The sequence below is a fragment of the Salmo trutta genome, chromosome 2 (assembly GCF_901001165.1).
Source record: "Salmo trutta chromosome 2, fSalTru1.1, whole genome shotgun sequence".
Lineage (NCBI taxonomy): Eukaryota > Metazoa > Chordata > Actinopteri > Salmoniformes > Salmonidae > Salmo > Salmo trutta.
This window is the reverse complement of record NC_042958.1, coordinates 37,321,019-37,336,115: the sequence shown is the minus strand read 5'-3', so window position 1 is coordinate 37,336,115 and position 15,097 is coordinate 37,321,019. Positions and strand designations below refer to the sequence as shown.

Below are 15,097 nucleotides of genomic sequence, written 5' to 3'. Positions count from 1 at the left end.
GGATGGTATTGAACTTGAAGGGCCCATCAGAGAGCCCCTCTACAGACGTCTGATGACGCCGTGTCTGACAGCATTTTGCCCCACAAGCGCAGTGCAGAATGGATGTAGAATGAGAAGCAGTATTTTCAGATAATACTTTATCCAGTGCACGACATGCTTTCCAGAAGGTTTCTCTCTGACAAGTAGCATTTTTTTTATGAATTCATGAAGATTTGAAAGAGATGCTTTACTTGGAGGCGGTGAATTACTCACTTTGAGGAAGTGAGAGGAAAAAAGGTCGACTTTGTAAGCAAATGTAGCTATATCATTAGCCTGAAATAATTTGAAGGAAAGACAGCATGCATGCTGTGTTTCTGTGGACCACGCCGACATGGAATTTGATCGTTTTCTGACCACCTACAGACAAAATATGGATAATTGCGCCTGCATCAACAAAAATGGAGAGGAAAACACCCTTTGTTTTTGGGGAGAGAACGAAGGACCAACACCGTTAACTAGGTAGCTTGCTTCCTGATACCGAGGCTTGGATGTTGTCGTTTTGTCAGGATAGTTATCTAAAATATGAATAACGTTACAGCATTGTAAAGCCCTGGTTTTATTGTATGTAGCTAGCTAGCTGGGACACTAGCCAGCCACCTTACTAGTTAGTTAGCTAAGTCATAGCAAGCCAATTGCAAATTGTTATTTCAGCTGGCTAGCGTACTTGTTAGCCTACTAGCTAGCTAGGTGGTTTATTATTGGACAGAAGCCTATTACAGTAGCTAGGTGTTGACTGCTGAAGAGTGGCAGTCAATACAGCTGTCTGTTCAGTGTGTCAAGTTATTCTATAGTAAATACCTTATAGTACCTTATCTTTAAATGGCACTGATAAGGATGTAGTGAGCTATCTACTCCATGGTGCAACACAGCCAGGATTGTGCCAATTTATCAGACTTTCAGAGGAACATAACATAAAACTTGATTGACAGCACTGAAGTCCACCGCTTCGTTATGCGTCTTTCCTCCTTCCTGGCGGTGTCCAGGCCTGCTCTCCCCCTTATCCTGGGGCTCTCTTTGGGATGCAGCCTGAGCCTGCTGATGGTCTCCTGGACCCAGGGAGACACATATGACTCGTGTGGAGATGAACTGGGCAATAGGGGAGACCCCCCAGGGGACCAGAGAGGTGGTCCTGGGATTGAAGACTTCCAGCCACGCATCATACCATACCACAAGGACCCCAACAAACCACACAAGAAGGTCCTCAGGTGAGCATTTTGGGATGGATGCACAGAGGAATACCACATCCTAGCCTAACACTAGGTTTCAGAGATAAGCGTTTGCAAATGGGCAGGTTTTTCACTTAAAATGGATACCAAAACCCATTGATTTCAAAGTTTAACAAACCATACAACTCTATGCACAATGACTACTTTTAACAATTTACACAGAAAATTCTACAAAAATACATTTATTGGAAGAAATGTGCAGATGCAAAGTTTTGTAACAGAATTTAGGTAAAATCTTCTGTTTTTATATGACCGCGTTTTCCAAAAATTCTTAAATATCTTCTCCAAATTAAAATGTGAAGTTGTCTGCAGAAGGAATGGGGAGTCAGCTATGACTTGACACCTTGAGTTTGAAAAAATCTCTTTAGGTTATTGAACTGCAATAAGTGAAGTGGATTTATACCCAGTAACAGAATTGCCGTAACATCATTTTATCATGTGTCCCTGATCTATACTACTCAGAAATGCATAATTATGGATATAAATGTCATTCTACAGCACAGTAGAGTACAGTATAGTTCAGTAAAGTAGAGTATAGTTCAGTAGAGTATAGTTCAGTACAGTGTACTCACCTCTAGTGTTGTCTACTGTACTCTACTCTCCTGACAATCTACTCTACTCAACTGTGCTGTACTTTGGAACCGTGTGGCACAGCGGTCTAAGGCACTGCATCACAGTGCTAGAGGCGTCACTACAGACTCGGGTTCGATCCCGGGATGTATCACAACCGGCTGTGATTGGGAGTCCCATAGGGCGGCATACTATTGTCCCAGCGTCGTCTGGGTTAGAGGAGGGTTTAGCCGGGGTAGGCCATCATTGTAAATACGAATTTGTTCTTTACCGACTTGCCTAGTTAAATAAAGGTTGAAAAAAAACCTACTAAAAAGAATGTCTGTGGACGTTGAAATCCAGGGCAGACTGACCGATTTGATAACAGAATTTAGATTTTTAATGACTTAATTCGTATTCAAAATTGATATCAGTAAAAACACTAACTAATTGATAGGTCTACCTTTACTTGATAGTTCTGTGAACTTTCATTGTCTTCCCTTCACATGAGGGAAAGAAATTAGACAATATCTTAAAAGATCTGTGGGTTTTTGGTAAAGGAATTTCAAGGCAATGTTTCTTAAACTTACAGAAGGCAGAAAAAAGTGTTTTATATTAGTTGCCAAGGGTATTTACTTAAATATTATTGTTTTTGTAATACCTTTTAAGACTTTCTGGTAGAGGTTTTCTAAGACCCCTTTTATCTGTTTGACAAGAAATCAAAGCATTTTGCTTATTCCACATTAAACCTTTTTTTTTTTATATTCATTTTTTGTCATGCCCTTTCATTTGACATGCTCCTATGAACTTGACATGTTTGTACTCATGCATACTTCTACATGGAAATGACCAAAAAGGAAGACACTGCTTAAAAATATATGCAGAGCTATTGGATGTCTTTTATGAAATCCTCTTTTAGAACTGTTTAAAAACATAATGCATCCCAGTGCGAGGCATATGACTGGTGTTTTCTGGGAACTAATGCTTATGCAACCCACTAACATTGTGAAATTAGTCATCGATATGTGAATGACGCAAATCATGACTTTCGCTGCATCACACTTTGTTACAAAATGAAGGCCTTTATAGGCCAATGTCTGTTTGATTCGCACAGATTTTCCTTGTTTGTTCATCCATTTTTAAATGGCTTTTATCTCTTCATACTGGGTCTGAACCACTGTGGTTGATATGACATAGAATATGTAGGCCTACATTTTTAGGGACAGACCATAATTTCTTAGGCTATATGAAAGTTGTTAAAAAAGGAAGGAAAAGAAAGAGGTGGCCAATGCTATTAGACCGCTACTGACATTTCACCCCTTGATAAAGATTTGTTTAAAAAGCCCATGGGCAATTCCATGTAAAGAACCCTGGCTTGAGCACTAACGTGAAGTTCATAGGAGCACATCAAATTTGGTGTCAAATGAAAGCTAAGAGTCTATATTTGTTTAGATGTAAAGTCCCCTGTTTTTGGGACCTGAGTGTTTCTGGTGCCAGTTCCGACCAACATTTTCGCATACAAATAGATATGTGGACACCATAGATCGAAATGGCTTGCATTGAGCGGTAGCCCTGATTCTCACAGACACAGGAGTATGTCTCTTCTGCCTGTGTGAAGAAGGATGTGAAATCTGATACCACTTGAAGCGGGGATGTCCCTCCTACCATTGCATTCGCTCTTCCTACAGAACCCTACGTCACAGCCACGAACAACGCATATGTCTGGAATCCTTACATTATAATGCAGCAGGAGGGAGTGGTTTTGTCGCTGTAGCACATTCAAACATCGATTTATAGCCAGTAATCTAAAATAGTAGATTAATATGAGATGACAGGCAAGTTCCTAATGAGTTCAGGAGGCCAAGCTATAGCTCAGTGAGACATTCACAGCGATGGGGGCAGATGTTTTGATCAAGACAGACCTTTAGAAAATATGCACCTTTTCTCTAACACTAAATATACGTACAGTACCAGTCAAAAGTTTGGACACACCTACTAATTCAAGTGTTTTTCTTAATTTTTTAAACTATTTTCTACATTGTAGAATAATATTGAAGACATCACAACTATGACAACAATCATGTATAAAACAAATAATATTATGGAATATTGTAGTAACCAGAAAAGTCTTAAACAAATCCAAATATGTTTTATATTTGAGATTCTTCAAAGTAGCCACCCTTTGCCTTGATGACAGCTTCGCACTCTTGGCATTCTCTCAACCAGCTTCATGAGGTAGTCACCTGGAATGCATTTCAATTAACAGATGTGCCTTGTTAAGTTAATTTGTGGAATTTCTTTCCATATTGCGTTTGAGCCAATCAGTTGTGTTGTGACAAGGTAGGGCTGGTATACAGAAGATATCCCTGTTTGGTAAAAGACCAAGTCCATATTATGGCAAGAACAGCTCAAATAAGCAAAAAGAAACGACAGTCTAAACCACTACTGAAGGACACCAATAAGAAGAAGAGACTTGCTTTGGCCAAGAAACACGAGCAATGGACATTAGACCGGTGGAAATCTGTTCTTTGGTCTGATGAGTCCAAATGTGAGATTCTTGGTTCCAACCGCCGTGTCTTTGTGAGACGCAGAGTAGGTGAACGGATGATCTCCGCATGTGTGGTTCCCACCGTGAAGCATGGAGGTGTGGGGGTGTTTTACTGGTGACACTGTCAGTGATTTATTTACAATTCAAGGCATACTTAACCAGCATGGCTACCACAGCATTCTGCAGCGATACGCCATCCCATCTGGTTTGCACTTAGTGGGACTATAATTTGTTTTTCAACAGGACAATGACCCAAAATACACCTCCAGGCTGTGTAAGGGCTATTTTACCAAGGAGAGTGATGGAGTGCTGCATCAGATGACCTGTTAGGGCCGAGATGCATTGACCTTTGTTCAATGCATTGATGCAGTGACCTTTGTTCGCTATTCACGAGCACATACTTTTTTTTGTCTCACGATTCCCGAGCATGAAACGGCACATGGGATGTTCAGGGTGCTGCACGGCTATATATATATTTTTTTTAATATTTTTTTTTTTTATCCCTTTTTTTTCTCCCCAATTTTTGTGGTATCCAATTGGTAGTAGTTAGTCTTGTCTCATCGCTGCAACTCCCGCACGGACTCGGGAGAGGCGAAGGTTGAGAGCCCTGCGTCCTCCGAAACACAACCCAACCGCACTGCTTCTTGACACAATGCACATCCAACCCTGAAGCCAGCCGCACCAATGTGTCAGAGGAAACACCGTACACCTGGCGACCTGGTCAGCGTGCACTGCGCCCGGCCCGCCACAGGAATATCTAGTGCGCGATGAGACAAAGATATCCCTGCCGGCCAAACCCTCCCTAACCCGGACGTTGCTGGGCCAATTGTGCGTCGCCTCATGGACCTCCTGGTCGCGGCCGGCTGCAACAGAGCCTGGGCTCGAACCCAGAATCTCTGGTGGCACAGCTAGCACTGCGATGCAGTGCCTTAGACCACTGCGCCACCCGGGTGGCCTCTGCATGGCTATATTAACGAAAAACAGATTCCATGGGATTGAATGGTGGGCTTTTGCACAGATGGGGCTCCATCTATAACGGGATGACAGGCAGGCCTCTGCACTCGAGTTATGAATTTCGTAGCCCTTTCCTGCAGTCAATGACCAAAAGCTCCATCTTTGGCCTCATGTTATTAATATTTTCCATAATTTCATAATTAATAAAGATTATAAAATAAAACGACATCCCGTGTTTCTCTGTGAAATCCACTGGGGAGCCAGGCCCAGCCAATCAGAATGAGTTTTTCCCCACAAAAGGGCTAGATTACAGACAGAAATACTTCTCAGTTTCATCAGCTGCCCGGGTACCTGGGCCTGCAGGTGAAGAAGCCGGATGTGAAGGTCCTGGGCTGGCATGGTTACATGTGGTCTGCGGTTGTGAGGCCCGTTGGACGTACTGCCAAATTCTCTAAAACAACGTTGGAGGCGGCTTATGGTAGAGAAATTAACATTAAATTATCTGGCAACAGCTCTGGTGGACATTCCTGCAGTCAGCATGCCAATTGCATGCTCCCTCAACTTAAGCCATCTGTGGCATTGTGTTGTGTGACAGAACTGCACATTTTAGTGGCCTTTTTTGTCCCCAGCACAAGGTGCACCTGTGTATTGATCATGCTCTTTTATCAACTTCTTGATATGCCACACCTGTCAGGTGGATGGATTATCTTGGCAAATGAGAAATGCTCACTAACAGGGATGTAAACAAATTTGTGCACAATTTGAGAGAAATACGCTTTTTGTGCGTATGGAAAATTTGAGTTCTTTTATTTCAGCTCATGAAATATGGGACCAACACTTATTTTTGTTCCGTATATATATATACACACACATTGTAATATTGGGATAAACTCAAAAGGTAGTACATTTCAACTCTACTTATTTTTTTATTTTTTTTAAGTCCATAGCAATGACCAAAAGTGTGTAAGGTGTATACATTTGTTTCAAATTAGATTTGTGTAAGACTACCAAGAATCACTCTGTAACCCTGATTTAGTTCACTGCAGTAAAAATTCATAATGCATTTACCCTGTGCTATGGGCAACAAGGTAGTAAAAAATACATGGTGGTGATCAGATAAAGCAACATCAACAATATAATATTTGTCAATAGATAGCCCCTTGGTAATAACCAGGTTCAGAGTATGGCAGCGGTTATAGGTGGGCCCAGTAACATGTTGGATAAAGTCCATAGAGCTCAAAAGATTAATACATTCAATGGCCTTGGAGTCAGTATCTTTGTCAACATGAATATTAAAATCGCTCAACACAATGAGTGTATCATAGTTCTCAAGGACAATAGACAATAGCTCAGAGAAATCAGTAAAGAAAGTGGGGCAGTGCTATGCAGGGGTATAGCTCAAAGATGTCTGTTTCACAAGCGTGGACAGCAGAGTACAGTAAAGAAAATTAGAGTAGAGTGTAGGTCAGTACAGTACTGTAGAGTTTAGTACAGTACAGTAGAGCACACTACATGAGTACAGTATAAACTAGAATGGTCCAAACACACCAAGACAGTCGTGAAGAGGCCATGACAAAGCCTATTCCCCCTCAGGAAACTAAAAAGATTTGGCATGAGTCCTGAGATCCTCAAAAGGTACTACAGCTGTAACATCGAGAGCATCCTGACTGGTTGCATCACTGCCTGGTATGGCAATTGCTCAGACTCTGACCGCAAGGCACAACAGAGGGCAGTGTGTAGAGGTCGACCGATTTATGATTTTTCGATACCAATTATTGGAGGACCCAAAAAAGCCGATACCGATTAATCAGCCGATTTATAACGAAAAATAATAATAATTTTGAACACTTATTTTAACTTAATATAATACATCAATAAAATCAATTTAGCCTCAAATAAATAATGAAACATGTTCAATTTGGTTTAAATAATGCGAAACAGTGTTGGAGAAGAAAGTAAAAGTGCAATATGTGCCATGTAAGAAAGATAACGTTTAAGTGCCTTGCTCAGAACATGGGAACATATGAAAGCTGGTGGTTCCTTTTAACATGAGTCTTCAATATTCCCAGGTAAGAAGTTTTAGGTTGTAGTTATTATAGGAATTATAGGAGTATTTCTCTCTATACGATTTGTATTTCATATACCTTTGACTATTGGATGTTCTTATAGGCACTTTAGTATTGTCAGTGTAACAGTATAGCTTCTGTCCCTCTCCTCGCCCCTACCTGTGCTCGAACCAGGAACACATCGACAACAGCCACCCTCGAAGCAGTGTTACCCATGCAGAGCAAGGGGAATAACTACTCCAAGTCTCAGAGCGAGTGACGTTTGAAACGCTATTAGTGCGCACCCCGCTAACTAGCTAGCCATTTCACATCGGTTACACCAGCCTAATCTTGGGAGTTGATAGGCTTGAAGGGGTGGGTATAATTTGTGGAACGTTCCAACAGGAATCTGTTCCAAAAAACGTAAAGTAAAAGGTTGCCAACCAACAACGCATACAAAGTAGCAACGCATACAAACCTAGCTAACTAGCTGCCGAATAGACATCAACTCACCACGTAGCTTATTCTTAATGTTTGTCCATAGGCAACCAGAGTGAGGACAGACATTTTTCGGAATAAACGCGACGAGTGAAAAACACAATGAAATAGACCACTACCCGGTATCTTATTCTGCCGCTATACAACTTTGTATGCGTTGTTTTTTGGCAACCTTGTTATTTAAGAAGTTTTTGGAATAGATTCCTGTTGGAACTTTACACAAATTATACCCACCCGGCTTGAAGTCATAAACAGCTCAATGCTTGAAGCACAGCGAAGAGCTGCTGGCAAAACACACGAAGGTGCTGTTTGAATGAATGCTTATGAGCCTGCTGCTGCCTACCACCTCTGTCAGACTGCTCTATCAAATATCAAATCATAGACTTAATTCAACCTTCCCAAGTTCTCTCACGTCACCCCGTTCCTCCGCACACTCAACTGGCTTCCAGTTGAAGCTCGCATCTGCTACAAGACCATGGTGCTTGCCTACGGAGCTGTGAGGGGAACGGCACCACCGTACCTTCAGGCTCTGATCAGTCCCTACACCCAAACAAGGGCACTTCGTTCATCCACCTCTGGCCTGCTGGCCCCCCAACCTCTGCGGAAGCACAGTTCCCGCTCAGCCCAGTCAAAACTGTTCGCTGCTCTGTCCGCTGACGCCAGGACAGCGGAGTCAATCACCACCTTCCAGAGACACCTGAAACCCCACCTCTTTAAGGAATACCTGGGATAGGATAAAGTCATCCTTCTAACCCCCCCCCCAAAAAAATATGTACTATTGTAAAGTGGTTGTTCCACTGGATATCATAAGGTGAATGCACCAATTTGTAAGTCGCTCTGGATAATAGCGTCTGCTAAATGACGTGAATGGAAAATTATAATATAATAAATACACAGAAATGCGAGCCTTAGGTCATTAATATGGTCGAATCTGGAAACTATCATCTCAAAAACAAAAGTTTTTTTCTTTCAGTGAAATACAGAACCGTTCCGTATTTTATCTAACAGGTGGCATCCCTAAGTCTAAATATTCCTGTTATATTGACAACCTTCAATGTTATGTCATAATTACGTAAAATTCTGGCAAATTAGTTCGCAACGAGCCAGGCGGCCCAAACTGTTGCATATACCCTGACTCTGCGTGCAATGAACGCTAGAGATGTGACACAATTTCATGTTAGCAGGCAATATTAAATAAATATGCAGGTTTCAAAATATATACTTGTGTATTGATTTTAAAGAAAGGCATTGATGTTTATGGTTAGGTACATTGGTGCAACGATAGTGCTTTTTTCGCAAATGCGCTTGTTAAATCAACACCCGTTTGTCGAAGTAGGCTGTGATTCAATGAGAAATGAACAGGCACTGCATCGATTATATGCAACGCAGGACACGTTAGATAAACTAGTAATATCATCAACCATGTGTAGTTAACTAGTGATTATGTTAAGATTGATAGTTTTTTTATAAGATAAGTTTAATGCTAGCTAGCAACTTACCTTGGCTTCTTGCTGCCCTCGCGTAACAGGTAGTCAGCCTGCCATGCAGGCTCCTCGTGGAGTGCAATGTACGGCAGGTGGTTAGAGCGTTGGACTAGTAACTGAAGGTTGCAAAATCGAATCCCCCCTGAACAAGGCAGTTAACCCCCGTTCCTAGGCCGTCATTGAAAATAAGAATGTGTTCTTAATCTGACTTGCGTAGTTAAATAAAGGTGTGTAAAAAAATATATATATAAAAAAATAAAAAATATTCGGCAAATCGGTGGCCAAAAATACCGATTACCAATTGTTATGAAAACTTGAAATCGGCCCTAATTAATCGCCTATTCCGATTAATCGGTCAACCTCTAGTAGTGCGTACGGCCCAGTACATCACTGGGGCTAAGCTGCCTACCATTCAGGACCTCTACACCAGTCGGTGTCAGAGGAAGGCCCTAAACATTGTCAGACACCCCAGTCATAGACTGTTCTCTCTACTACCGCATGGCAAGCAGTACCGGAGTGCCAAGTCTAGGACAAAAAGGCTTCTCAACAGTTTTTACCCCCAAGCCATAAGACTCCTGAACAGGTAATCAAATGGCTACCCGGACTATTTCCACTGTGTGCCCCCCCCAACCCCTCTTTTTACGCTGCTGCTACTCTCTGTTTATCATATATGCATAGTCACTAACTATACATTCATGTACATACTACCTCAATCAGCCTGACTAACCGGTGTCTGTATGTAGCCTCACTACTTTTATAGCCTCGCTACTGTATATAGCCTGTCTTTTTACTGTTGTTTTATTTCTTTACCCACCTATTGTTCACCTAATAACTTTTCTGCACTACTGGTTAGAGCCTGTAAGTAAGCATTTCACTCTAAGGTTGTATTCGGCTCATGTGACAAATAAACTTTGATTTGATGTACTGAACTCTACTCTACCGTACTGTGCTGTATTGAGATGTCCGAACTTGTGAAACAGATTGGTACAAATGTGGTCTTTTTTGGGGGTGGAGCTCATTAGAATAATAGCCAGTGTGTTGAAAGGGTGATAGATACCTAGTCAGTTGTACAACTGAATGCATTCAACTGAAATGTGTCTCCCGCATTTAACCCAACCCCTCTGGATCAGAGATACTTTTGTGTACCTATTCAGGATGCATCACCAAGAGAATGACCAAGAGAATGACATTTATAATTATGCATTTTTGTATAGTACATATCAGGGATCCATGATGTCATTCTGTTAATGGGTGTTAATCCACTTAAATAACCATAATATATTTTTTCAAACTCAAGGTGTCATGTCATAGCTGACACCCCATTCTTTGTGCAGACATCTTTGAATCTTAATTTGGGTAGATATTTTTTGTTAAATGTAGTCTCTTAAACGGAGGGAGTTTTTACCGTCATTCTGTTACCAAATTTTACATCTGCATTGTTTTTCAAGTAATGTATTTTGCTAAATGTTCCGTGGAAATTGTTAAAAGTAGTCATTGTGCATAGAGTTGTATGGTTTGTTTAACTTTGAAATCAATGGTTTTTGTTTGCCATACTTTTAAAGTATCCAAAAATCGGATTCTCAGCATCACTCAATTTTGGATCCCCTTGTGGCCCCCCTAAATGTGGAGTATGAAATATTTTTTACATAACAAATTTTTGCTATCGTTCTTTTTTTACATCCGTTATTAGACAGTGGCAACGCGGAACACTAATTTAACCCACACATTTTCTAGAGGGACGGCTTTAGGCAGAACACAACAGTATCGTACCACATGCAAAACGATATGACAACAATAACGTCTAATATAACTGGCCCCTCTAACAGTACAACTGGCCCCCCCAGTTGAAATGGTCTAGAACCGCCACTGGCCATCTGGACAAGAATGGACACTAGGCGCATTCAAGTCTTACATTCACCTTGACATAGTCATTTACCAGATGTTTTTAAACCAACTTTACTTATAACAAGTGCATTTTTAAGTAGAAACAATAACATTGTAGTTTACAACATTGTAACTTTTTATTAGCATATTGTTAAATAGTACATTAGTAATTGCATAGTAAATCTCTAAGATGGGGCATGTTCCTTATTTCATCTATGTAATAAAATAAATCACTCAGCTCTGCTCAGTAATGAGTGAGTTTGATTTGAAACAGTGAATGTCCATCTGAACGCCTCCTCTGTGATCAGGACGCGCTACATCCACACGGAGCTGGGCATCCGAGAGCGCCTCCTGGTGGGGGTGCTGACCTCGCGGGCCACCCTCAACACGCTGGCCGTGGCGGTGAACCGCACCGTGGCCCACCACTTCCACCGCACCTTCTTCTTCACGGGCCTGCGCAGCTCCAAGGTCCCCCACGGCATGAAGGTGGTGGCCCACGGCGACGACCGGCCCGTGTGGCTGATGTACGAGACGGTACGCTACCTGCACCAGCACTATGGCTTGGACTACGACTGGTTCTTCCTGGCCCAGGATGACACCTACATACAGGCCGAGAGGCTGGTCGAGCTGGTGGGCCACCTCAGCACGGGACAGGACCTCTACATGGGCCGGTCAGAGGAGTTCATCGGTGGGGAAGAGAGGGCCAGGTACTGCCACGGGGGTTATGGCTACCTGCTCTCCCGCAGCCTGTTGGCCCGCCTGCAGCCCCACCTGGACACCTGCCACAACGACATCCTCAGCGTCAGGCCTGACGAGTGGCTTGGGCGCTGCATCATCGACTACCTGAGTCTGAGCTGTGTGGAGGTACACCAGGTAAACACACAGCTGAGACATCATTATTATAAAACATGTTTATAGAGTTTGCAGTAACGATTACCAGTCTTTTATCAATGCTATGTCATCATGATTTACAGTACTTTGACTACACCCATCAGTTGTCTTACCTACGAGATGGCTAACATTTCCCTCCCCACTGTTTGCATGTTACTTACAGGACATGACATATCGCTACTTTGAGCTGGGGAAGAAAGCAGACCCAGAGCGAGAGGACAGTGCCCAGTTTAAGAATGCCTTCACAGTCCACCCTGTGTCAGAGCCCAGCCTAATGTACCGCCTGCACAAACGCTTCAGCCAGATCGAACTGGACTGGACCTACCTACAGATACAGCAGCTGCAGGTTGATTTTGTTTAATGGAATCAGATGGGCTTTCTGTATGGTTCTGGCTATTTGAGGAGTTGGCACTGGTGTTGGTTTGACTGGTTACGGGTCCAGTGTGCAAATGTTCAGTTTTCCTACATACCGCACCAATTTCTACGAAAATCTACGCCTGGGCAGAAATTTCTGTCTGACCCAATATTTAGGCATTTAACAGTGACCGAACCGTTTTGTGAGGATGTGATGTTTGAAATTCTGACATCAACTCATTCTAAATTGATCTGCTAATGTCATTTTGTAAACAATCTGTCAGTTTAAAAGTGAACTTTGTCATTCAATTCAGTACAACTTTATTTATCCATTTGGGCAATTAAGAATCAAATCACGCAAAGTCCTCCACTTAGAAAATAGCCTACAGTATACAACAGGCATCACATGATTCCCTAATACAATACACCCCCCATACAATACATACATATACAATATTGCTTATAATAAGCTTTGAGAGACGCTGACCAAGGAGAATATCAATCCATTACAGTTAAGCCTTGAATCAACTACCCTCAACATTGTTGATAAATATCCTAGTATTGAAGAAATAAATATTTGAAGATGCTTTTGATACATGTAAACACTGTTGTGTCATTATGGTTTTGTCTTTTTCCAGGTCCAGATCAACAACCTGAGTGAGTTGACCCCAGAGGGTAAGGTGGGGGCCATCTGGCCAATCGGGGTCAATCCTCCCTTCATGCCAAAGACTCGTTTCGAGGTCATCAACTGGGAGTATTTCACCAAGGAGCACATCTACTCATGCTCTGACAGCGCCCCCAAGTGTAAACTGTGTGGCGCCAACTGGGCCGACGTGAGCGCCGTGCTGGAAACGGCCATGGAGCACCTCAACGAGCGCTACCAACCCCAGCTGCGCTTCAAGAAACGCCGCCTGCTCAACGGCTACCGGCGCTTCGACCCCACCCGGGGCATGGAGTACGTGCTGGACCTGGCCCTGGAAGCCTTCACCCAGAAAGGTCACAGCCAGGTGATCGCCAAGCGGGTCAGCCTGCTCCGCCCCCTCAGCACCATTGAGATCATCCCCATGCCCTATGTGACGGAGGCCACCCGGGTGCAGGTCATCCTGCCCGTCACGGCCCGCGAGCAGGACTTTGTGGGTAACTTCCTAGACATGTATGTGATGAACATGCTGGACACGCACGACAACGTCTTGCTCACCTTCCTGTTTGTCTACGACCCCTTTGACGCCCAGCGCGTCAGCCAGTCGGACGTGTTCGCCGGCATCAAGGCCATGATCGGCGAGGTGGAGAAGCGCTACGGTGACGTGAGGATACCCTGGATCAGCGTGAAGACGGAGGTGCCGTCGCAGGTCAAGCTAATGGACATAATCTCCAAGAAGCACCCGGTGGACACGCTCTTCTTCCTGGCTTCGGTGTGGACCGAGGTCCACGCTGACTTTCTCAACCGCTGCCGCATGAATGCCATCAGCAACTGGCAGGTGTTCTTCCCTACCCACTTCCAGGAGTTCAGCCAGACCATCTTGTACCATGACCAGCAGACCTTGGCCTCCTTCCCCGCCGAGGCACTGCGCGATGGACGCTTCGACCGCCACGTCTTCGAGGAGGCATGTTTCTACAATGCTGACTATATGGCGTCACGCACCAAGATGGCCGCTGACATCCTGGACAACGACGAGCTGCTGGAGAGCATGGACGTGTACGAGATCTTTGTGCGCTACTCGGGCTTGCACGTGTTCCGGGCGGTGGAGCCGGCACTAGTGCAGAAGTACGTGCGGCGGGTGTGCAACCCGCGCTTCAGCGAGGACATCTACCACCGCTGTGTGCTCAGTAACCTGGAGGGCCTGGCCTCGCGGTCGCACTTAGCCATGGCCCTGTTTGAGCAGGAGCAGGCCAACAGCACCTAGGGGGTCTAGTGGTGCTTTTCCACTGCAGCACTGGTGTCACTCCAGGCTTTTTTCAGGGCCAGGCCTCAGAAGGCAACATCTTTGGGCCAAACACTGGTGCAAAGTCTGACAGTGGAAATGCACCATAGGTTTACCATCTAGAATGACTTGATACCTTTGGCCTTCTTTATGAACCTGAACCACACCGCCTAGACTTTTGGACGAGGCATATTATGGGATGTTGAATCTCCAAACAGATCCCTAAGGACCAAGAACCCATGTGCAATCTTAGGCCTGCACAGACTGAGGAGTGATGTTACAACGTGTATTCCTGCAAACTGTGCGTGCAGGCTGGCAGAACTCTGCTTTCACTCCAATGGTAGCCCAAGGGAAGGCTCTATCGGAAGGTGATAAATAAACAATGAGCTCTGAGAAAACTGGCATGAGCCATATGTCTTCCTTCATGGCTGTGCTGAATTATGATTCTAATACTGGATTTAAAGAGAAGCCATTGAGTGTATATGTGTATTTTCTTTCAATTGACACTGTTTTTTTAGTATGTTTATCTCATAGTGTGTGATTTGTTTCATGTGGTTTGTTTCATTCCCTAGACAGATAGGGGGGAAAAAACAGACCCTACGGATGTTAAAGGCAGTCGCTTCTGGACTCTTTTCTGATGTTATTTTGGAATCCCAGACCTAGCTATTTCCTTTGCGAGCTACAGTATCTTGTGTGCAGTTCA

At 43.6% G+C, this 15,097-nt stretch overlaps 1 protein-coding gene across 1 annotated transcript; it reads left to right on the top strand.

Annotated features, from left to right (window-relative positions):
- Window positions 1-37: 37 nt before the first annotated feature.
- Window positions 38-15,025, top strand: LOC115154803 (chondroitin sulfate glucuronyltransferase-like). Its single transcript, XM_029701403.1, has 4 exons — window positions 38-1,244; window positions 11,536-12,100; window positions 12,282-12,464; window positions 13,111-15,025. The coding sequence occupies exons 1-4, from the start codon at window positions 991-993 to the stop codon at window positions 14,374-14,376; spliced, it is 2,268 nt and encodes a 755-aa protein (XP_029557263.1). The 5' UTR covers window positions 38-990; the 3' UTR covers window positions 14,377-15,025.
- The last annotated feature ends 72 nt before the right edge of the window (window positions 15,026-15,097 follow it).

Bases quoted from the DNA above. Each gene is read 5' to 3' on its own strand.
- LOC115154803 (XM_029701403.1), top strand. From the start codon at position 991: ATGCGTCTTTCCTCCTTCCTGGCGGTGTCCAGGCCTGCTCTCCCCCTT. The intron at 1,245-11,535 runs GTGAGCATTTTG...CTCTGTGATCAG, and splicing joins CCACACAAGAAGGTCCTCAG to GACGCGCTACATCCACACGG. The intron at 12,465-13,110 runs GTTGATTTTGTT...GTCTTTTTCCAG, and splicing joins TACAGATACAGCAGCTGCAG to GTCCAGATCAACAACCTGAG.